Source organism: Leptodactylus fuscus, chromosome 2 (assembly GCF_031893055.1).
Source record: "Leptodactylus fuscus isolate aLepFus1 chromosome 2, aLepFus1.hap2, whole genome shotgun sequence".
NCBI classification, from domain to species: Eukaryota; Metazoa; Chordata; class Amphibia; order Anura; family Leptodactylidae; genus Leptodactylus; species Leptodactylus fuscus.
The window spans coordinates 189,191,250-189,215,825 of NC_134266.1; the positions used below are offsets into that span (position 1 = coordinate 189,191,250).

Sequence of the window (24,576 nt, forward strand, 5' to 3'; positions counted from 1 at the left end):
TGTGTGCACTATTATGCACCATAGTTGCCCCTGCACACAGCATTATACCCCATAGTGGCCCCTTCACCCAGTATTATGCCCCATAGTTTCCCCTGCACACAGCATTATACCCCATAGTGGCCCTTTCAGTCAGTATTATGCCCCATAGTGGCCCCATCATTCAGTATTATACCCCTTAGTGGCCCCATCACCCAGTATTCTGCTCCATTGTGGACACCCATTAACAATTATTATACTCTGGGGTCTTTTTAGACCCCAGAGTATAATAATCGGAGACCAAGAGGGGGATACAAACATAAACACAGTTACTTACCTATCCCTGTGCTCCTGTCGGCTATCTTCAATGACGTCTGGGACGTCATGTGACTGGGGGCCTGCATCGCAAGGCATAAGGACGTAAGCCCCGGTCATTTGACATCTGAGACATCACAGAAGTAGGCCCCGAAGCCTTCGCGGAGCATGGAGAGGTAAGTAACACTGTTTAGTATGTTCACTTACCTCTCCCGAGCCTTCAATCATTATACTCGAGGGTCTGAAAAGACCCCTGAGTATAATAATGATGTTTGCGGGCCCGCGGTGTCACTTACCGATCCCGTCTCCTGCCAGGATCGGTAAGTAAGTAGGGCCCGTTTTTAATAAGCCATTACCAGCTGGAGTTAATCCAGCCGGTAACGGCCTATTAAAAAAAACAAAAACGCAGTGGTAGCAGCTGTCGCCGGGCCCTCTAATGTCCTGGGACCTGTGGCAGCTGACTCCGCTGCTTCCCCAGGAGTTACGCTACTGCCAATATAAACATTTTACTGTAATTGGATAATGAACTCAGCAACAGCACAGGGATTATGCTCATATTAATCGTATCATTATGGTTTTATACACACAGTGATATCACAGTTCAGGGATCATGCACATAGTGATGTTACAGAATAGGGATCATACACTCAGTGAAGTTACAGCACAGGCATTTCAATGTGAATTAATATCACAGTATAGAGGTAATATAAGAAGTGATCTCACAATACAGTGATCATGACCACCATGATATCATGACAACACCAATAACATCATTATCAGTGGTGAACCTAGCCTCTCTGCTGCCTGAGGTGGATGATCAAAATAGCCCCCGTCCCCCCGGACTGAATACCAGGGGAGGGGATTCATCTTTTGATCGTCCGCCTCAGGCAGCAGGAGGAGGGGGGGAGGCTGCTATTGGTAACATTACAGTGAATACAATGCAGTAATATTTTGTGCAGTAATACTTACAGGGGATCTCCTCCCACATTTTCCGCCTCTTCCCTTTGGACCGCAGATGTCTGGAACATTACCATACAGGCCCGAACTGCCAGCACAGGCTTCGGGCCTGTATGGTAATGCTAGCACAGGCTTCAGGCTTGTATGGTAATGTTCTAGACCACGTGACGTCTGAGACATTACTATACAGGCCAGAAGCCTGCTTAACATCAGATCCCGGAGAGGTAGAGTAACACTGTTTATTATGTTTCCTCACCTCCCCTGGGGCTCTGATTATAATACTCGGGGGTCTGTGTCATACATCCAGTATCCATTTCTAAAAGCTGTGATCAAAGCTGTGGTCAAACTATTCCGCGGCATCTAAAGTGTTATCGATGTCGGCCCAAATCACAGCTGTTAGCGGTAGGTGCTGGCTTTATGACACAGCTAGCACTCGCCGTGTATGGAGAGAGCTCAGCTCCTGAGCCCTCTCCATACTCCCCTTCACACCTAGTCGCATACATGTACGTAATTGTATGTGAAGAGATTAAGAATGAAGTTATCAGCTGCTTTAATATATTAGTAAATGATCTACTGTCCTATAATTTTCACACAAGTATCACATTCTCTTTGGGTTTTGATGTTGCTTCTCTTTTACTGTATGAAGTGTAACTATGTTTTTATATACATGATAAATATACATCCATGTAACTTAAAGTATTACTATAACATCATAACAAACCACTAACAAATTAACTTTGTCATCTAATCAACCATAATAAAAGTGTGATGTAGACAGCTAGTATCAATCATGGATCACGTCTCAGCCTCCTTCCACAGCTGTTCTCCTCCGAAATAATTAATAATCAGGATAACAGGGTCGTTCAAGTACTCTGCCACCATCTGAGGACTGCGAGGGAAGAAGACTCAGCAGCTAAAACAAAATTTACTCTACAAATTTAACTTTTAACACACGTATAAATACCTCCTAAAGAATAGAACTGTTCTTATGTATTTTTATGGCCAAAAAATTCCATAGATATATACAGTACCAGCGGACGGCTTAATATGGTTGGTGCTATGGTAAAATAAGTCTACTAGGAGTATTCTTTACTGCTGTCAAGTGACCATTTTTAAAAGTGGATCTCAAGAATTCTACATAGGGGTTTCAGTTTAGATCACTTTTATGTAGTATAATTGTCTTACACAGAGGTGGAGAGATAGAAGTCATGCTTGGACCTACGTGCCACAAGGGTGCCATAAAGCCTCTTTGACATATGACAATCACAGGGTCATAACTTGAGTTACACCTGAGCCCAGGAGCCTTACGGGGCTCACGAGTTATCTCTTCTAAATATTAAAAGACCAATGCCATAAAAAATACTTTATACTTGAGGTGCCTAGTAAAGACTTTGCATTGGGGTCCAGGATATTCATGTTATGCCTCTCAGACACAGGCATTGTACACTGGTTAATTATAATATTAAAACAACTTGCCTGATACTATGCTACCAAAACAATTCTGACCCATTCAGGATTGAACTTTAGAAGACCTTTGAAGGAATCCTTTGGTATCCGACAGCAACACTTTAGTAATAAATCCTTTAAGAACAGTAAATTGCAAGATCAGACTTTGCTGTCATTATATCCAACAGATGCTTAAAGAGGACCTTTCACCGACTGAACCAGCTTGAGATCTTTTCATTCTTTAATAGGCGCCATACTACTCATTCTGGAACAGTTGGATTTCTTTTCTCTAGATCTCACAGTTCCTGAGCCATCAGTGTGTAGTGGGTAGCATCAGACAAGAGCAGGCAAGTGGTGTCATTCTGTGCACTTATGCCGTCTGACTTGGAGGTCTGAGTTGCACCCCTTTGCCTGCTCCTGCCTGAGACCACCCACTTGACATTAGAGAGTCTAGTTACCATATCAGGTACCAAACTAATTGCACTGATTGCTTGTATATGGTTCTGGCTAGAGAAACAAATTATGCACTAGAATAAGTGAAGGGGTACCTATTAAAGGGGCTCTATCATTGTCAAAAGTCATTTTTAACTAATCACATCCTTGTATAGCATTTAGAAAGGCTATTCCACACCTACCTTTTGTATGTAAATTGCCTCAGTAGATTTTGAATAAGTCCGTTTTTAGTCACATGCTAATTAGCTTATCCATGTACTTCGGAAGTCTCTCCGTGCATTGTCTCCTGTGTATACAGCACAGGCTGCTACTGACTCCTCCTCCCTGCTCTCATACACAGCACACAGCATAGAGAGGAGAGCTGGCTGACAACTTCCTGTGCACCGAGAACCTAATTCGCATATGAATAAAGATGGACTTATTCAGACACTACTGACGTGATTTACATACGAAAAGTATGTGTGGAGTAGCCTTTCTAAAGGTTATGCAAGTATGTGATTAGTTAAAAATGACTTTTGCCAATGATAGAGCCCCTTTAAAGGATGAAGAGCTTGAGATAGTGAAAGGTCCTCTTTAAACTGAAATCTAGAGAATTTGGAGGTCAAGTCAATGCCTTCAACACATATTCTTTAAACCATTTATGATCAATTTTCGCAGTGTGAGAGAATCCACTCTCCAGCTGAAAGAGACCACTGTCATAAAAGAATACCATTGCTATGAAGGGGATACATATTAAATTAAAAGTGCATTCACATCAACTTGTTCACCAAATATATTTAACACATGCAAAAAACAGTTTTCCGTTTACAAAGAGATCAATGTTAAAAAAAAATCAATTTCTCTCTGGTTTATTTGAAGGAGACAAAAACATAGTATTTCACACGTGTCTATCCAAAAAAAATTGACTGAAAATGGATATGGTTTTTTCACATTGATTTCAATATAAACAGATCCCCATTTACATTAATGGACCTTAGGTATCCATCACCAAGACTTTTTGCTACTATTGGTCATGAATGCCTAAGATCCTTGTTATTTGCCAGTTCTAAGGAGTCATAGCTCTTAACTTACATGGAGTATAGTAATAGAAAACATGAACTGAATTGCAATTCTGCAATATATCCAATTACACATAAATGAACACAAGGTTCTTAATTTCCATTTTGAGCAAGGTGTGTAAGTCCAGTGGCCACTTCACAACAATCTCTGAAGGACGGACCCCAACTCAAGTGGGTGTAGCACCACATGGCAACTGCTACTAATGGAGCACAGTGCCCATAGGGGAAGAAAACCAGCAGCCAAACAGCACCCCTGTTACCAGGCAAGTCCATAGGCTATGGGCCATAGCACCCCATAGGCACAGCTTACCATATGGTCTCAAAGGAGAGCTAGAAGTGTCTGTAAATAACTTATTCCTCCTTCCCCCTTGAAAAAACATGACAAGTGTGCATATGCATATGAGATTTGGGATAAATAGCTGTTGGTTGTAGCAACATTTGGGCAACAGCTATCTAGGGTGTATGGGCATCTTTAGACACTTGATAGTATGATAGTAAAGAAACAAGGTAATGGCTTCTCAGTTAAGAAAAGGCTTGCTCTCAATAGTATGAATGGTATGTTATTAGCTAGTCTCTCATTGCTCATTTAGTGAAATATCGCATCCATACTTCAGAATTGTCAGTACATTCATTGTGGGAAAAATATACTGTATATTTCTGCAAATATAATGCACACAAGGGTCCCAGGTCAAAGGTTTACCTGGATGACTCTGTCCATATGGCCTACCACTGTGTGAGGACATCATATAGAGGAGGCAGGGTTTCTCCTTAATACCTGCATTCCCCTCTATACCTTTCAGAAGGATTTGTCCAATTGGGATGGCTTTTATGTAAGTATATGGTGTTATGGGTTCAGCAGCTTGACAGTTGGTTCTATGTATCCTAGTGTATGTAAAACATATTACTGGACCTAATACTGCTCTCTCTTATCTCACCCCCTGATGTTAATGCTTAGTAACGCTATTTCATGCAAAAAGAGACAGTGAGAATTATAATCCTGTTTCACCCAAGACATTTTGTCAATATATAGCAGAGTATACATATAACCAGTATCATCTTCTAAGAGTTTATGAATAGCTTATTAAATATTCTGGATATCACTTATGACTACTAATACTTTTCTTTTGTCTTCTTTTCTAAGGGACATGTATTTGTGGTGAATGCACATGTCATGATGTAGACCCAACAGGAGATTGGGGGGACATTCATGGTGACACTTGTGAATGTGACGAGAGGAACTGTAAGGCAGTCTATGATCGCTATTCTGATGACTTCTGCTCAGGTAAGGTGCAATTTTTGAGAATGTACTTCTTTTAGTGTTGTGTACAAGAATATTGACCTATTATGATTTAATCTCTTGGAAATGTCTGCTTTTCCTAGAAGATGATTAGTAGTTTATTAGCTGGTAAAAGATTGGAGAGGACCAACATTGATGGAAATGCATGTCAGGAAGACAGTGATAACAGGGTAACAATTTGTTTGTGCTGTGCTGCTCATGTCATTGGTCAGCAAGACCTGGACCTTTGCTGTTGCATCCCATCAGCAGAGCCATGGAAAGCAATTACAGAGGCCCATTATAAAACCAATGTCATTTACTTCACCTTTTAATAGATATTCAGAATCCCTCAAGATGTAATTTAATCGTCTCAACAGGAAATACCATGTTAAGTAATTCCTTGAATATTTTAATATTTTCAGTCTGGTATTTTGTCATTAATATTGAGTAAATGGTTTATGCACATGATTAATTTATTTTTCCATTTTGCCTGTGAATACCTGTATGAAATCCCTCTATAACATGCAAGCTTATAAAATACAGCCCTAGATGTCAGAGCTTTGTATCCTACATGCCTTAGTTTGTAGCTGATACAACTCCCATATAATTTCACGCAAAACTCCAAAAATGGGCCGAATAAAGTTACTGGCACCCTCAACTTCATATGCGGTTGCACTCCCTTTGGATAAAATAACTGGAATCAATCACTTCCTAGAACCATCTACAATTTTCTTACATCTCTCAACTGGAATTTTGGACGACTCTTCTTTTGCAAACTTCCCCAGGTCTCCAGCACTTTGTTTCCTTCCATTTATGGATGTTTTTTTCCCTTACAAAGTGTTATTGTTTTTAAAATACAAACAGTAAATCAAAGAAGAACAAAACAGCGTTATTATAATAATAAGCATAAGAGAAAGACACGATCACTGAGGCTGAGAAGGGGCTCCAAGAGAAGGCACGAAAAACAAAGACTTGAAATATGGAGAATAGTGGAATATATTCCACAGTAGCCATACTTTCTGGTGGGCACTATCATCCTGTCGGACAGCTGTGACCATTCCTCCATTCTCCTAATGTGTAGGATCTCATGGAGATTAGCTACAGTGCCATGGGTTGTAAACTTCAGGATTATGTTGTGCATTGTGGACAAAGAAACATCAAGATCTCTGGAGATGGACTTGTAACATTGAGATTTTTAATATTTTTTCCACAATTTTGGTTCTCAACTTCTCAGACAATTCTTTTCTCCTCCTTCTGTTCTCCGTGCTTACTGTGGCACACACAGACACACGATGCAAAGATTGAGTCAACTTCTCTCCTTTTTATCTGGTTTCATGTATGATTTTTATATTGCCCACACCTGTTACTTTCCACAGGTGAGCTTGAATGAGCATCACATGCTTAAAATAAAGTTATTTACCCAAAATTTTGAAAAGGTGCCAACAAATTTGTCTGGCCCTTTTGCCTTTTTTTCAGATTTATGTATGGGCCATAGCTGTATACATAATATGTAAAACTTTTAAGTTATTGAAATATGTCAGAGAGTAGTAATAGTTAGAAATCCATTAACTAAACCCAAACACCTCCAGAACAGCGGTCTATAGACATTTTCTTTGCTCGGTGATCATTTGTGTAAAGTTGTACATAACAGTGTACAGGCTTCATAGAAAAGATTTCTATAGGTTAATTTACCATCCTCTTGTTTACCTATTGAAACAGCTGTATCCTGCAGTGGTTCTTACCATCCGGTAGTAAGAAAGCCGGTGCAGTCAGCTTTGGGATCTCTTTCAGGGGAGCTAGGATATGTATGATCAGGTTTCTATATTAACCCCTTCTTGATATATGCTGTAATACTATGGAAGATGTCAGGGTTTTAAAATAGATTGTAAGCCCTCGCGGGCAGGGCCCTCTACCCCACTGTGCCAGTCGGTCACTGTTAGTATTATATCTACCTGTATATTTTGTGTATTGTATGTAACCCCCAAATGTAAAGCACCATGGAATTAATGGTGCTATATAAATAAATAAATAATAATAATAATAATAATAATATGACTGTACTGTAGCTCTGAAGCAGAGGGGGCTGCCATGGCTAGTGTCTTTTCAAATGGCCACCAAAATGGACCCCCCCCCCCCCCACACACACACACACCTTTTCTCAAATAACAAAAATGGTGGGAAAGGGTTACATTAATGTGACTGGACTGTGTATTATCATGGTATAATCCATTGCTCACATTTTCAATGGAGATCTGTATAATGTATTATAAATCAAATTCACATTATACATTTATGTGACATTTTATATTGTACATTATTATTTGCTTGATGATAGTGATTTATGTTGTAGGTCATGGACAATGTAATTGTGGACTATGTGACTGTAAAGAAGGATGGACTGGAAGAAAGTGTGAACATCCTCGATCCTGCCACCTGTCAGTGGAAGAGAGCAAGAAACGATGCCAGGGAAGCTCCTCTCTGCCATGTTCTGGGAGAGGTAAGTGAACATGATAAGGAGTTTTCTGATATGGTACAACTACTGTATGCCAGATTTTACAGATGTGCTACAGTATATTGAATGCACAATATAAAAAGGTGACTATAGCACTTCATATATGTATTTAATGAGGATGTCACAAAAATGTGCCATGCATCTAGTCAAAGCAACTGGAGACTATTTACACTAGTTACCTATGAAAATCCTATTCATGTATTGATACACCACACATATCTTTCACTGTTAATGTCCTACAACACAGTTTTCCACAGGTTAAAGGGGCGTTCAGACTACTGTCAGTGTCCAACAGCTAGTGTCCGCTGCTAATGTCCGATCAAAATCTTGTGCGGACATTAGCAGCGGATACTAGCTGTGTCCGTGTAATTTTGCATTGATTTAAATGGACATTGGATGCGTTCTTTTACTGTCCGTGGGTGTCCTTAAGTGTCCATTCCCAAAGATGTCCGACTTTTCAAGCGGACAGCAAAACCCGACATGGCTGTGTTCTAGTTGAATGTGGAGTGGGAGAAAGGGTTTTGGGACAACCCCTTTAAGCTTCATAATATGGCATTCCAATAGAACATGCCACAAGTTTCTTTACCTTTATATGAGACCAGAGGCACCCAGAGGTACAGTATGGACCCATAGGATTATATTATAGTATTAATACAGTACAGTCCTGTGTGTAAGGATTTCATCTTTCTGACTTTTTAAAAAATCAAACTGGTTTGCAGGGTTCCTGAAATTACTATTTGTAGAGCAAATATATGTGGAGCATATTATTTGTTCAAAGACCAAAAGCTTTGAATAGATTAAATGTTTTAGACTTGGATAGAAAACACAAAAATAGTTAGAAATCCTGCATTAAGTGAAATACTACAATCATGTATAGTGCACATATTTATTTTACAATGGGGTTTACTAAATGCAATCCTGTTTAATAACTGGATTCCCAAACTCATAAATGCATAAGGATAAGACACTGTCCATGAGGATGATAAAACAGCACAACAAATATGACATTGCTTGCTGTTATTGCTATATACCACATACGGTTTGGTTTACAGGTCCGGCACAATTAGAAGTTCTGGAAAGTTTTCTTGTGTATTATCTCTTTTCATTCTAGACAACCTTGTTTCTAAAAATATCATGACCTTATCATTCTAGAGCACCAGCCTACTTGAGACAGGCTTTCCCCCATGCCGTCAGCTTTTGTTAAGACTGAAAATGGATTACATTTTTAGACTTTTAAGAACTATTTTACACTCTCTGCACTTGTCTGAATTGCTTTAAGTATACTCGAGTTCTGATTTAACCTGCTAAAGCTATTCCTCCATGTAGCTTACTATGGTGCCAGATTTAATCCCGTGTAGGAGACTTATCATAGCGGATAAAGTGCTGGTTTTTTAACAGTTTACTCTTTATCTTCTGTGTTTAGCTGCCACTTAAATATCTATTATTGATGTTAAATTTAGATAATTGTTCTATCATATAAATAATGTATGCGGCCTAACCTGTAAACAGAGCAGACTTCCAAGCCAACACACGACTGACGCCTCATTGTTGCCAATTTATGGAAGAAACTACTACTCCTTTTATTCCAGTTAGGTTTGGGTACCATGTCAGAAACATACGCAGGAATCTATCTCATTGGGGAAGCTTTTTCCCCTTGGTGCTAGATGTAAAGGAGAAAGGATCCTTTAGGACCAGCAGTGATATTTTAGAATACATACCTTTTAGACTCATTCTGTATGGTTTAATAGAGTTGGGCAACTACCCAGCAGCAGTGCCCGGCCAAGCTGATGACTAGGCTACCAAACTGCAAACCCATGTATTTGCATCAGTATATAGGAGGTCGTGTGCATTACTTTCAGGAAAAAGGCACAAAATGGAATCTTTGTCCCAGAAAAATGAAATCCTTGCTCCATGCCAGTCTTGACTTTTACGTTATCACATTTACTGTACATGTTGACAGTGTGGAGCTTCAAGCAATAAGCTTTGCTATCCTACATCTGTGTGTGGTCAGCAGTTACAGGACACACTGTGTTCATTGTACCATTTATTTTCCCTGCTGTCAACATGGACAGTTAACCTGATCCAGAGTATCCAAAGAGGGGTCGATCCCTAGTGATAATTCACGAGGAAACAAGTATTGTTCTAAGTAGAAATATCCTTTAAGTAAATAACAGCTGTGCAAACTCTCCTCTATAAAGGATATCTCAAGATTTCATATGGTTTCACATCAGTTACTATGGCTGATTCATAGAATAGATTTTATTTTTATAAGAATATTTATGAATTTAAGTCTCAAGATTTATTTCCTTTAAAAGTCTTCTTCATTTAAAAATATTTTTTAAAATTTTAGAAATATAACACAATTTTTTCACATACTATTTGTGCATATGGACCAATTGACACCTCTGTTGTAGCACACTCTATGCATTACTGTATCCTGTACTTGGTGTAAATTTCACAACTCGTTGCAAATACTACATCAAATCGTATCTAAGCAGATGTAATGGTGACAAATGTACAGCTGCTGAATGAACATTTGGTTGACAGCTATTCGTTGTAGCCGTCCCTTACACATGCACCCTCAGCTGTATCATGAATGGGTAGGAGAAGTAAACTGCCATATTCTTAGGAAGTATTTTTCCCTTATATTTGGCAATTGCCTCATAGGGGGTTTTTCCTACGCTGGATTAACACTGCAGGTTGAACGTGATGGACCTGTGTCTTTTTTTTAACCTTAACAAGTATGTTACTTATCTTACTTTTTTTTTTTCATTAAATTCTTTATCGAAAATTTTCACAGAACAATAAAATCATCAAAAGGAACAATTGAGTTTGTGGGTGGGGGGGTGGAGGCGGAGTGGGGTCAGGGGACGAATGGAAGAACAATCATTGGGAATGGTAGGGGAGGGAGAAGGGATGACGTGGCAGAGAAAAAAAACATCACATCCAAGGGAACAATTAAATGAATAGTCTTATATAATTTTGTTCTAGTTAGTGAAAAATTTGTCTGACCACTAAATTAATTTTTGGGACCTCCATATTTTCCCTATCAGCAATTCATTGTTTACTCTAGAGTTGTTATGTTCTGATATCATGTATCTGACTCAATGGCCATATGGTACCACAATTCTGTCAAGTTCTTGACGGAGCTTCTGATCTTTTTCGTATAATTAAGGTTACATGTAGATCAGTTGAACTTGCCTTTCCAGCGAGCACGCATGCTGCTAAACAAATGGCCTTTTGCTTTGCATCGCGTTGGCCACACTCAATATGCCTGTATAAAGTCATTTATTTCCACACATGAATCCTTTAAATCTACACAATTTCATTGTAAAATGCTGATAAATGTAGCTGTTAAACATATATTATTTCTAATTTTGATATTTTCATGATGGACTGGTTATTGTCCTGATTCAAGTCTGCCATGTCATTTATGCCCAGTGTAAATTGTAGCCACTAACTGTTTCCAGTTCCAATATTATCAAGCCAAGGCGATTTATATTAATTATGTAACAATCACTTTCTATCCACATTACAAATGATATCAATGGTCTCAGCTGCTAGTCAGTAATATTAAAGAGTTTTCCTGTTGCTTTCAATTTCCTAATGTGTTTGTAATCTTTATGAATACAAGTCATGAAAGAAGCTGCACAAACATCCACAAAAGATACTTTACTGGTGACTAAATAGTTCAAGTGGATATGTCACCCCTTCTGATGTGTCTGTTTTAGTAAATACTTGTATTCTCTATGAAATAACAATTCTAGAACATTTTTCTTATATAACCTTGTGCTGTTCTGGCCCTCTATTATTGCTCTTAGGAATGTATGACAATGATTGTTACCATGCCTCATGTGAATGGATTGTGTCGCTGGACCTCCTGACACTGTCAGCACTGATCAGGCATGGGCACAATGGGTAGTAACAACCCCCACAATTGTTAACACCCAGTTGTCATTTTATTTATCAGTTTGTATGAGCAATAACAGTGGACTAACATGTCACAGTCACCCTTATTGCAGCCCATGTGTGGTGTGGCTGGGGCTGGATGATCAGTACTAAGGATAGGAGAACCTCTGAAGATTATTTTTGTCTGATGTTTGCACAAAGCAATCCTCCAGTTTAGTTCAAACTTGTTCGGTTAGAAGCGGACCTGAAATTATTATACTCTGGGGTCTCTTCGGATTGTGATTGATTGGGCTTCAGTAGTGGCATGGGCATGTCATGCATAATGACATCATTGAGTATAATAATTTAATTTTGTAACATTCAGGAGGGCCAGTGCTGATATCACAGGTTGAGGCCGGTCAGATGAGGCCAGTTTGTAGAGAGGCCCTGGGTTCCCAAATATGCACAAAGCCTCCTTTTTGATGTTCCCGACTACCCGCCCCCATGTGGTACCTGACAATGACAACAGACAACCAGGTCTTGGGGGTAGTCGTTGCTCTTTTACTAGCAGGACAAGGTAATACAAATGTACATATGGAGTAATTCTTCACATACAATACAGTGATCTTTGTAGGCAGTGTCCAGTAAGCAGGTGATGGAGCTTGGAGCAGGAAATTGCTTGGGTGGTTAAACTTGTATATACTTGTAAAAATGGTCTTTATCCAGGGGGTTACTCCTTAACAAACTGGGTACACGTATGTAGGAGAGGAAATAGGGGTGTTGACAGCGGGAGACCCTCAAATTCTGTCAGACTAGCTATGGGCTTCTTAAATATAGATTTGTCCCAAAGACTTACTTGAATAGAGAGATACGTGTGAGGTTCCCAGATGTATGGATAAGCAGGTCCGTATCCTTTAGTACTTGTAGACTTGGAACTTCAGAGGAAAACACTCTCTGACAGTGGCGTAACTAGGAATGGCGGGGCCCCGTGGCGAACTTTTGACATGGGGCCCCCCCCCATCCCAACTGACGCCGAAGACCTCAACCGACCCCCTCCTCCGCACTCTATTATGTCCCTTACTTGCCCCTGCACACAGTATTAACCCCAATAGTGTCCCCTGCACACACAGTATTAACCCCAATAGTGTCCCCTGCACACACAGTATTAACCCCAATAGTGTCCCCTGCACACACAGTATTAACCCCAATGGTGTCCCCTGCACACACAGTATTAACCCCAATAGTGTCCCCTGCACACACAGTATTAACCCCAATAGTGTCCCCTGCACACAGTATTAACCCCAATAGTGTCCCCTGTACACAGTATTATGTTCCTCTGTGGACACCCATAAACAATTATTATACTCTGGGGTCTTTTCAGACCCCAGAGTATAATAATCGGAGACCCGGGAAATAAAAACATAAAAAAAAAAAAAAAACACTGTTGCTTCTTACCTGTTCCCCGGCTCCTGTGCTGTGCTGTCCTCCTCTCGCGTCCTTCGTTAATGACGTCGGACGTCACATGACCCGGGAAGCATGCCGGGTTCATGTGACGTCAGAGACGTCAGACAGCAGTAGGACGGAGGCCTGGCAGGATCGCGGAGAGGTAAGTAACACTGTTTGTTATGTTCCCTTACCTCTCTGGTCCGCCGATCATTATACTCGGGGGTCTGCAAAGACCCCCGAGTATAATGATAGCCCTTGTGGGGCCCGCAGTGTCACTTGCCGATCCCGGCCCAGCCAGGATCGGCAAGTGAATAGGGCCCGTAACTGCCTATTGAAAAAAAACCGCAGCGGTAGCGGCTGTCACCGGGCCCCCTAATGGCCCGGGCCCTGTGGCAGCTGCTACTGCTGCTACCACGGTAGTTACGCCACTGCTCTCTGAGGAGAATCTTGAGCACAGAGGAAAGACATCTCTGGTTGAAGTTCCCTGATGCTTGGCTGCCATTTTCAACTCCACATATGTAGATCTCTTCACACAAAAGAACACAAAGGGTTCCCAACCCCCTCTAGAGAAGGCTGTAACTCCTCCTCCTCCAGGCCAGTCAAGGGAGCTTGATTGGTCCTGAAGGTCACCTGATCATGCTGGACACTCCTTTACATTGGCAACATAAATTACAATGGCAAGTATAGGCAGGTGCAGTTCACAAATCATCCACAAGATGGCGCATTAATAGACCCCCAAGTGTGCTGGCTCTGGTGAAATAGAAATACTGTTAAATATATAGGAAGGAAGGGGGAGGAACCTCTTTACCTTATATGCAAATGTCCATACCATCTCGGTCTGCAAGGACTATTAAAGGGAATGCAGTACCAAGACATTACAATTTTATTTCACCTGAGGCGAGTCACAAATTGGTTTGTATCTGAATAATTAATATACCCCACCAGCTGTACCACAAGCTCAGTGTCATAGCCTAGAACTGCGAACATGAAGGTTTGTTTACCAAGAGCTCACACTTTTACAGGAAGCCTTCAGTTACTCCCTTGTACCTCCACATAAGCTACTACTGTATTCACCAGACTATATTTTGAACAGTTAGTGATCTATACACCAAGCTTAGCACATAGATTTATTCAAGAACACAAGACAGAACTTATTTAAGGGAGTTTACTATGACAAAAAGGGTCACAATGCTTGCACATACAAAAAGGGCTAAAAAAAAAAAAGACACACAATAAAATTATGCAAAACAGTTCATCAAATAAAAGAAAATAAACCAGAAACCTAACACTCACATAGATGGACTTATGGTCCATCCTGTAGCAGACAGAGAGAAAAGGGAAATCACAATGTAAGTATTGGTCCCTTTTCAGCTATAATGTTGGGTTGCCAGGGGTTGTTAAAGAAAAACAGGAAAATGCACCCACTGAATAGCATCCATAAAATCTATCCATAAAATTGATTTGGCCTCCACCAGCTGCCATAGTAGTAGTATTCATTGTAGTAAAGGTGCCAATGTTTGAAGTACTGTCTGCTAGGGGCCGCCATAATATTGAACAGTTCTGTTTTCCACTTGATAAACATGTCCTACCAGCTTTAGTTGAAGTTCTTCCTCCCTGCCTTCATAACATCAAGACTGGTCCAAGTCTTGAAAAAGTAGCGTAAGCATTGATTCTGGAACATCATGAAACATGTATAAGTAGCCAGATCTTCAGCAGGGTTGGGAAACCGGCTCGTAATGAGCTAGGCTTGTCCCAAAAATTTCAAATTGTTTGGTTTTTAATGAAACTGAACAAATGGCGATTCGCTTCAGACAAACAAAAATGGCTGTGCTACGAGAATTTAGCCAGTTGTTAGCAAAAATTGACAGTCTCAGCCAATAGACAGTGGTAGGTGGAGCTTTCAGTCCTAATGTCATATAGACTACATATGTTTATACACTCGTGACCAGCCTTTATTAGCTGTAATGGTGGAATTGCACCCACATCTATCTCAGGACAGGTTCAGTGAGCGAGTCTGCTGCAGACAGTTAAAGAGGTATTCCCAACTCAAGGATCCTATCTATACTGGTAGGTTATGTAAATTGAAGACTTTTCCTAAATATATTGCTTTAGAAATGCTGCTTTGTTTGCCTGCTATGTGAATTGATTTCTCCCATTGTTTACACAGCGTTTCCATAACCACGGATCTGTGAGATAGAACAAGTGATGTCACTCACTGCTCTGTTGGCAAGACAATCAGTTCAGATAATTGCAGTTTGCTGATAAAGCAGAGTCTGTTATTTCTCTATGTGCACATACAGATAACACTAAGTCCATTCTCTACAAGTATGTGTTATTATCTGATATGCATAAGTATGCTGATACTTCATAGAGTCCCATTAAGCAAGCTGGGGGGGGGGCAGGAAGTGAGAAGAAGAGACAGCAGGCAAAGCTGAAACAGTGAATTAGTGACTTTTTTTCTTTTTTGGCGTATTCACCCAACACAGTCTAGCCTTGTCTAATCTATAAACACATTTAGGAATGTGAATTTCATGTTTTTTTCTCACTCTGGTCTGGTGTTTTACCCATACACATGGAAGGAGGCAAAGCATTGTTGTAAATCTGAACAAAATATTTTTAGCATTTCTTTGTATGAGTAAGTGCACTGCATATGCATGTGTAGTTCTAGATATGTCACACACACACACACACACACACGAGTGAAATAGGCAGACATGTCCTGCGGCCTGGTCCATCATATTATGCCTTGTCACACTACTACACATGTTGCCAGAGCTGTCTAGTGCCTACTATCACTGGACTCACTAAGCAGACATGTCCTGCAGCCTGATCCACCATCACATTCCACTATAGTACACTATTGGTGTCATTACCACAGTTTTGGCATAGAAATAAAGTTTTGATTTCACATGTGTTCCCATCACAGAATAATTTTAGTAGATTTCTTTGAAAAGCCAATTCTTTATCACTTTTCAAGTGTCTCACAGACACACATTTGTCTCCCAAATAACAATAAGCCCCTGTAGCACTTAAAAGCCATTAAAACAGGATACCTTTTCTACTAAACCTTTGCTTTTTGCAATGTAACTGCCATGCATGTCTAAAAGGCCACGGGCACGCACATTACCCTAATATATAGGTACATCCAGGGTCTGGACACCCCTTACAGATCTAGTATTGTTCTGAGCTGGAAAGTAAATACAGTTGTAAAACAGTCCATTATGTACTGAACAAATTATCTTCCTTTCAAACTAGTTACACTAATGTATCAGTGTAGGTAGGAGCTGTTAAATGGGATATTAAGGTCTCTACTGGGCCTTAGGGAGGCAGGTTCCTTATGGAAATAGGAGAAACCTAGCAGACCTCCACCTCTATATACTCTGCACACATGGCCACCTGCATTGGTGGTTTGATCTGTAATGTAGTCAGATGATGTCTTCCAAGGCCTGGTAATCTTGAGGATGATGTTAAGCACTGGTTAAACCTTCCTCTACACTCTCTAGGCCTCTCACTTATCTAAAAGTGTCAGAACTCTCATCTAGTGACAGTACTGAATTGTCCATGAAGAACCAGTTAACAGTAAAGTCTATGGTCTCAATAAATTAGAAGTTCTCTGGATTTCAGGAGTCAAGTTATTCCGCTAGCTATCAGTCTAAAGTAAAGTCTCAGTTAACAGTATACACAATAATGTTTTCATTCACTTACGGAAATCAAACCACTTGAAAATGGGGAGAAGTTCCAGCAAAGTTTAGCTGAATAACTCTTTATTGTGCGGTCAAGGAGCTTTATTTGCACAAAGAGAATTCTTTGAACTTCAGATGCATAATTGTTCTACAAGATATTCCTGAACTTTCTGTTTTAGGATGAGATTTTATTAGCAGAAGACACAGCATCCTCCTGGCTTCCCAGCTCTTTAGTGATTAAAAACGATTTGTCTTTTGCATGAACTGGCTGCCCTAGTAACTGAAGTAACCTTAGGCTTCTATCTAAAATCCATTCAGGAGCCCGCAATGATTGGCTGCTTCAATATAGCAAAAGCTTTACTGATCAAGGCTTGTTGTTAATGATATTAAGGTCAACGCAGGGTGCAAACTTTCAAAGTTTCTCTAAGTTATGATAAAACCTCTGAATATTCCAGAACATGTTAGATCGCTATTTTTGGATTGATACTGACAGTTTAAAAATATGGCAAATTTATACAGATTTGTAATAAGCATTCAGCAGAAGAAAATAACATTATCATGTTACGTAATGTTCATAGGGATTAAAAGAGATGAACTCTACAAAATAGGACACCCAAATTGAGTAAAACCTACATGAACCCCTGAGCACTGATTTGTCAAACTCTGAATCATTAAGAGGTCGGTGTCCCTATGATTTGTAGAAAAACCAAATCACCTGAGACTTTATTACATATATCTAATTGGGTTATTACGTTTCCATGACTGTCCTCGGTAATCTAAATCCTTCAAAGGATTACAGTTCACAGACCATCACTGTCATTTTTAGTCTCTTCATAGAATATTGAACCACTTGCCTTACTTATCTGTAACTTCAACTTTCTATTCTGTTATATAATGAATTTGGTTATAGCATCTGTTAGACAATGAAGATAACGTAATGTAAAAATGATGATCCAAGCCTCCATATTTTTCTTATTGCACCAGAAGTTATATATTACTTACGATACAGTTTTTATATTTTAAAAGAAAATGTATCATGTACCTGGTTTTGTTTCATTACATTAAAGACTATAGAAGAGAAATACTGCAGCAGATTTAGTCATCCTCTCTAAGGGCTAGTTCACACGTAAAAACCTCCTGGCTTATTTTGGTCCTGAAAAAAACTGCTTTCTAATTAGGCAGCAGTTTTTTGACCTTGAGGCGTTTTTTTGGAGCATTTTCTGGAGCAATTTTTGGTAAAAACTGCTTCTAAAAACACCAGGCGGTTTTCTCCTCCCCTAAAGTGAATGGACTGAAAAAAATGCTAGGCATTTTTCGCCTCCCATTCACTTTTATTGCTTTCCTCAGGCAGAATCCGCCTGAAGAAAGGTCATGTCACTTCTTTTTTCTCCTATAGTTGGACAAGTCTCTTTTGGGATCTCCAGTTTCTTCCCACACTAAGTACATTTATTGGCTTTCAATGAAATTGGTTCTAGTTTTAGGGTCCATTCACACAGAAGGAAAATGGTGAGGAATTTGGTGTGGAATTTTCCACGCTGAAAAAAAATGATCCCACAGAGTTTTTTGGCGAGGATTTTGGGGAGGAAAAAATTTGCTTCAGGAATTAGGAAATGTTTGTTCCTCCAGGACAGTGTATGGACCTTGAAAAAAGCACTAGCAGTTTTTCTATGTGGTTTTTGCCAACTCCATGTGGATTTTCTGCCTCCCATTGACTATGTTGGTTTTTGCAGGCAAAATCCGCCTGAAGGAAGCTTTTTTTTCACTATCTGAAAAATAAAGCTAGCGGAACCCATAGAACTCTATGGGGAGATGTTTTTTCCAAGTGGATTCTGACATGGAATCAGCGCCAAAATCCTCGCCAAAAAACTCCATGTGAATGAACAGTTAGATGGGTGAACCTGTCAGCATTTTTTTTACTTTCTGTTGGATTGAGCCCAGATTTACTGTAGTTTGAACAGGTTAGGTACGAACCACACCTTAAATTGCCTTAAAACATAGTGTATAACACCGCTGAGGCTCCTAGGACGCTTGCTATGCAATTTCTAGATATCCACTGCAAACAGAGCTAAAGTTATGTCAAAGTGAAAGTGAAATTATTATACTCTGTCTCTTCAGACCTCGTAGTATAATAAGTGGAGGCCCACAGGAGGTGTAACCTCTTTTGGGCCTCCTCATGGCATCTGGTGATCTCCTAGTGACATACAACATGTAACATGCAGCGGCTATTTTAGTTTGCTTGAGACAAATCTCCATTTGTAACGATCTGGAATATTCTAGTTAGAATCCGGCTCAGTATGAATAGGTTCACCCATCTCTAATTCTAGTACTTGTATGGGAAATTAGATTGTGAGCTTCACTGGGTGCAAGGAGTAAGGAGTATAGTGAATAGTGACAGTGTCTGTACAGTGTTGCAGGATTTGTTGGTAGTATATGAGCAACAGAAAATGCATGAATGATTACTTTCTCTCTATGTTGTACATTAACTGATAAAAGGATACGATTTGTCAAAAAACAGACATAAAACAATCCATTTATAGATATTTTGTATTTCACAATACTCAATAGTATACAATAACATTTGGTACACTGACATGTAGTGTTAAATAAAAAGTGTATATTTTCCAATCTTGTAAAAATACATTTTTAAGTAAAGTCTATGTCATTTTGTAATAGTTCAGAAACTTACTAAAATCATTATTCAGCCTGCATATGTACTTGTACTTGAACACCCCATTATGCAATGGCACATAATGTTAAATGCATGATACAGTAAAAGCTATTATTCAATGTAAGAAATGTATTGTATTACAGTTTACATTTATTTCCTTTCTCTGGCTACAGGAAAGTCAAATGAATAAAGGTTTAAGGTACTGTATAAGAGCATATTATGCAGGATGAACTGCTCATAATATTGTGTTAACCTATTAAAATGGACTGCAGATTGTAGAAAGGTTATATTTGACTGAAAATACACTACTTACTTAAAGGGGGTTTCCAAGCAGAAGTATTATAAATACTATATTGGTGGGTTTGACTGCTGTGATCTTAGTCTTCTGTTTCCCCCAGCTACAAGATTACGGCTAGGAGTAGTTTTACTAGAGCTATGTTTGAGGATGCATTCTATTGCAACGTCTATGGCATAGTCAAGTATCGGTGATCAGTGTGAGATCCCACAGATTTAGCATTTATCAGCCTTTTAGTTCTCTCTATGAACCAGTCTAAAGACTTAGAATTTAATTTAACCCATTGACTCTCAACAATCTATGAATTCTAACGTGTCTGGTGATTGTTTACCTTTTAGATTTCATGTCCAACTCATAGGAGTCCTAAATCCTGAGAAATGGAAGGTTTATTGGCCAGTGCCCTCCTTTCTTCATAGATTAATAAAATAGTAACGGGAAATGACCAATGCCTTTATGACAGTTTTTGTGGCATAGTCACAGATTTTGTTAAATGCCATATTTGTGATAGCATTTGCATTTTGCCACTTATTTCCCCACTTTCAAGTCACAGGAAGAGTAAGGAGAGTTAACTGAAGATACAGTACTGCCAGAAGCATCCAGCAAATTTGTCCAATCTAGGCTAAAACTAGCATGAGTTTAAGGGCTAGTTCACATGGGGACATGGAGGAGGATTTTGACAGCGGAATTCACGTCATAATCCTCCTCCATACAATGTTAGTCTATGTAGACTGCTAGCTTTTTTTTTTTTCTGCTAGCAAAGAAAAAGAAGCGACATGACCTTTCTTCAGGCGTTTTCCGCCTGAAGAAAGCAGTAGAAGTGAATTGGAGACAAAAACTGCGTGTTTTTTTCCGCGCAGTTTAAAAAAATAAAATAAACAATACTTCTTTTTGCAAAAAAGCGCGCAGAAAAAAATGCAATGCGGTTTTTTTCAGCCCATTCACTTTACAGGAGGGGAAAACAGCCTGGCTTTTTTTAAAGCTGATTTTACAAAAAAAAGCTCCAAAAAAAGCTTGGCAAGGTCCAAAAAAGCTTGCTAATCAGGAAGTTTTTTTTCCAGTGCCAAAATAAGCCAAACGTTATTTACATGTGAACTAACCCTAAAGAGGACCTAAGATGTAAAGATATATATATATATATATATATATATATATATATATATATATATATATATATATATATAATTGCAAACCTATCAGCACGCTGCATTCAGCACATCTTCAGTTTTCTCTGTAAGCTCTTTGGTTTCAAAGATATTGGTGCAATTAGTTTTGATTATCGATACCACTGTACTGTCATAGTGCCTTTCTTAGGGGACATGAAAGGTCCTCTTTAAGAAGAATGATCACCTGCTCATTGTGAAGAATATATCATGTTCTGTCTTTAGGACAGCCTAATGCTGTGCCATTTTTTTAAGAAGAGTGCAGCTTTTTTAAGAGGAGTGCAGCTCTCAACTATTTATACTGAAGAGTTTTTTTGTTAATACTAATGTGAATGTCAGTCTTAATGAATCACCCTTATGTCTGTGCAAAGTCAAGAAAATAAAATAAAAAAGAAACATAGTTTTTCTGTTTGAGGATTTTGTTAAATGGAGTTTAGAAATATGTGCTCTTTTTGTGGAAAGAGCTATTTTTTTTACAGCAATCCATGTACCTGGAAAGGTCCATGAATTAAACTTTTTTCTACTTCTTCTTTTACAAGACCAATATTTGGCACCTGCTTGTGATCCTGCAAGTTCAGAGTTCCCTGAATCAGTTCTGTACTCTTTTTTTTTTAGTGTTCTGGCTGCATAAGCTAAGGGGATAGCTCAAAAGTCTTCCCCGGAATTTCTATCATGCTGGGGTGTGAATACTAACCTGCTGTGACTACAGATCTTGTACCTCTACAATACTCAGAGGAGGTTAGCAAAAGGGAGGGGAGAAATATATAACTGTAGGATAAGAATACATTTAGAGATTCTTTATAGCCTGTAAATATGAAACAACTGCATTATCCAAAGACATACTGATAGGGAATATAGATTGTGAGCCCTATATGGGACAGTAGCTATCAATGTCTGTAAAGCGCTACGAAATATGATGGTGCTATACAAGTAAGATAAGTAAATAGATATATAATTATCTTAGTGCACATATGCCAGCATAAGACTTAGGATATACAAAACAGTGTGATATATTGTTCTATAAAAAAAAAAAAAAAAAAAAAAAAAAAAAAAATTAGATACAATAGATAAAATGGTGGCAAAATTTCACATGTCCTTTAAATACTATGTACAATTCATTTGATGTTAAAAATTGTATTTAAAGGGGTTGTCCAGAATAAATGTATATTTTAAACATCAGATCCTCATGCCCCTCCCCCCAAATATCTAATTTACCTTTTATTTACAATTTTTCCATATTATACTGTGCGAGAGCCACTGTGGAGCATTTTATACTGTGCGGGGCCACTGTGAAGCATTATATTGTGGGGGAAGGCTCAAAATTGTAATGAGTAGGTGAGGAAGTAGCATAGCCTATATGGTGGAGGGTGGACAAATCTGACAGCCGATTGAGAAAAATGAAATATTTTAGAAAAATCAGCTTTGGAACTATCAATCTTAATGAAATAAGCATACAATATGTTGGGTAACTGTGTAAGATAAACAATTATTATTGTGTCCATTCATTTTGCAAACAGATTTCAGGTTAATGAAATACTTCCAGATTAGTCCGTTTCCTAGGACACTTAATGACTTTATAATAACTATTTCCCTATGTTGTCGTTACATTAATGCCATCTGGTTACTTGCCAGTGGGGTTATTTGGCCACAGTGATGATACACCTCATATATGCATGCAGCATGGAGCTTCTTATTTTCCTAAACCTTATTCATTTGTACTAAATTGCTTAAAAAGTCTATTTGATGACTTTGGTCCAGTAAATATCTCAGGACATATTGTAATCCTCAAAGTTATGTAGTACTTTCTTACAAACTTTCTTTGCTTTCTTTATCTATGTTTGCATTGTTAGTTCACCAGAGCACTGTACTTTATATTATACTAGAAGGAGCACCTGGCTTCGCACGGGTATATTACATTTTTTGTTTGTGTAGTGGCCCCATAAGAATTTCCCAGTTTTGCACTGGTGTATTTTGTATGTCGTTCGTGTGTGTGTCCATAAACGTCATGTGATCATGCGTATCTCAGTTTGGATATCAGTGAAAAAGCTGCCATCGGTTGTTATGGATACATGACATGAATGAATGTGACCTTGTGTAACAGTGTCATCCACAGCGTCCTGCCCATTTAAAGCTGACATACAGCAGTGAATAAAAATAGCTGGGTTGCTATGGAAACCTGGAGTAAAGCTCTGATGTGTGGTACTGTGTGCAGAGCTGCTTATCTAATCCTCCGGCATGTAGTACTGTGTGCAGAGCTGCTTATCTAATCCTCCGGCATGTGGTACTGTGTGCCAGAGGTGCATATCTAATCCTCTGGCATGTGGTACTGTATGCAGAGGTGCATATCTAATCCTCCATCATGTGGTACTGTGTGCAGAGGCACGTATCTAATCCTCTGGCGTGTGTTACTTTGTGCAGAGGGATGTAGCTAAACCTACGGCATGTGGTACTGTGTGCAGAGTCAAATATCTAATCCTCTGATGCGTGTGTCTTTGTATATCTTTGGATATCAGTGTTGGATTGTGCATGTGAAGTGACCATGTGTATGGCAGATGGAATATGAGTAAAAGACTTGCAGCTTTGTACTGGCTAATGGGGGGGTCATTGTTTTGGGAATACTGTATCTCCGGAACAGTACGTCCAAGACAGTTGAGGCCCAGTGTTAAACCTTCTCGGACACCTGAAATATCTGTCTGCCAAATTTGGTGAAGATCGTTCCAGTCGTTTGGTCACACATAAAGAACAGACAGAAACTCATTTTTATAATATAGAGATATTATATTATATCATATCACATTATATTATACTAATTGTCTGGTCATAATGCCAGAGCTAACTAAGCATTGAGAAAGATGAATTGTGCATCACGTCAGTTTTCTCAAGGGGTGTACTCTTTGAATAAGCTAATAGTGAAACATAAGTTGGCGTTTGAGGTGGGTCCTGTGTACCAGGTACAACATGTCACAGTAAGGTTGGAGCTGCACAGTTTAGACACTATATTGGGCTCTTGTACTGTATTTTTATGCTGGAGTTTATATACCTCTTTTACTTTGTCTGGCTCTGTTTCCCACTAGCGACTATTTCAGTTCTGGCTGTGACTTTTCCAATTTAGAATGATAACATCTGTGTTTCTATGCACTTTATTGTGCTTGCAATACAATGGTTGCAGCCATGATCACCACCTTGGTGCTTGCTTTGGTTCGCTTTGGTACATTTAGTCTTGTAATTGGTAACTATAATGTTAATATTCATTTCCAGATATGCTGGATTTAACCCTGTGAAATGTAGTAGGGGTGAAATCTATAGTGAAGATTTGCCATGGTGGATTTGAGGTGGAAAAATCTGCCATTTGTAACTTATAAATGCAGCATGAGTTTTCTATTTCTAACAACTTTACAATATTATAAGACCATAATAAAAAAGTGAAGTTTCTAAGATATGTT

The 24,576-nt window shown here is 39.1% G+C and overlaps 1 protein-coding gene across 1 annotated transcript in view; it reads left to right on the forward strand.

Moving 5' to 3' along the window:
* Positions 1-24,576, forward strand: part of ITGBL1 (integrin subunit beta like 1) — a 171,247-nt gene that overhangs the window by 84,813 nt on the left and 61,858 nt on the right. Inside the window, exons 6-7 of the mRNA XM_075265344.1 lie at positions 5,347-5,487; positions 7,832-7,978. Of these exons, the coding sequence (XP_075121445.1) occupies positions 5,347-5,487; positions 7,832-7,978 (288 nt within the window). The remainder of the gene's footprint in view (positions 1-5,346; positions 5,488-7,831; positions 7,979-24,576) is intronic.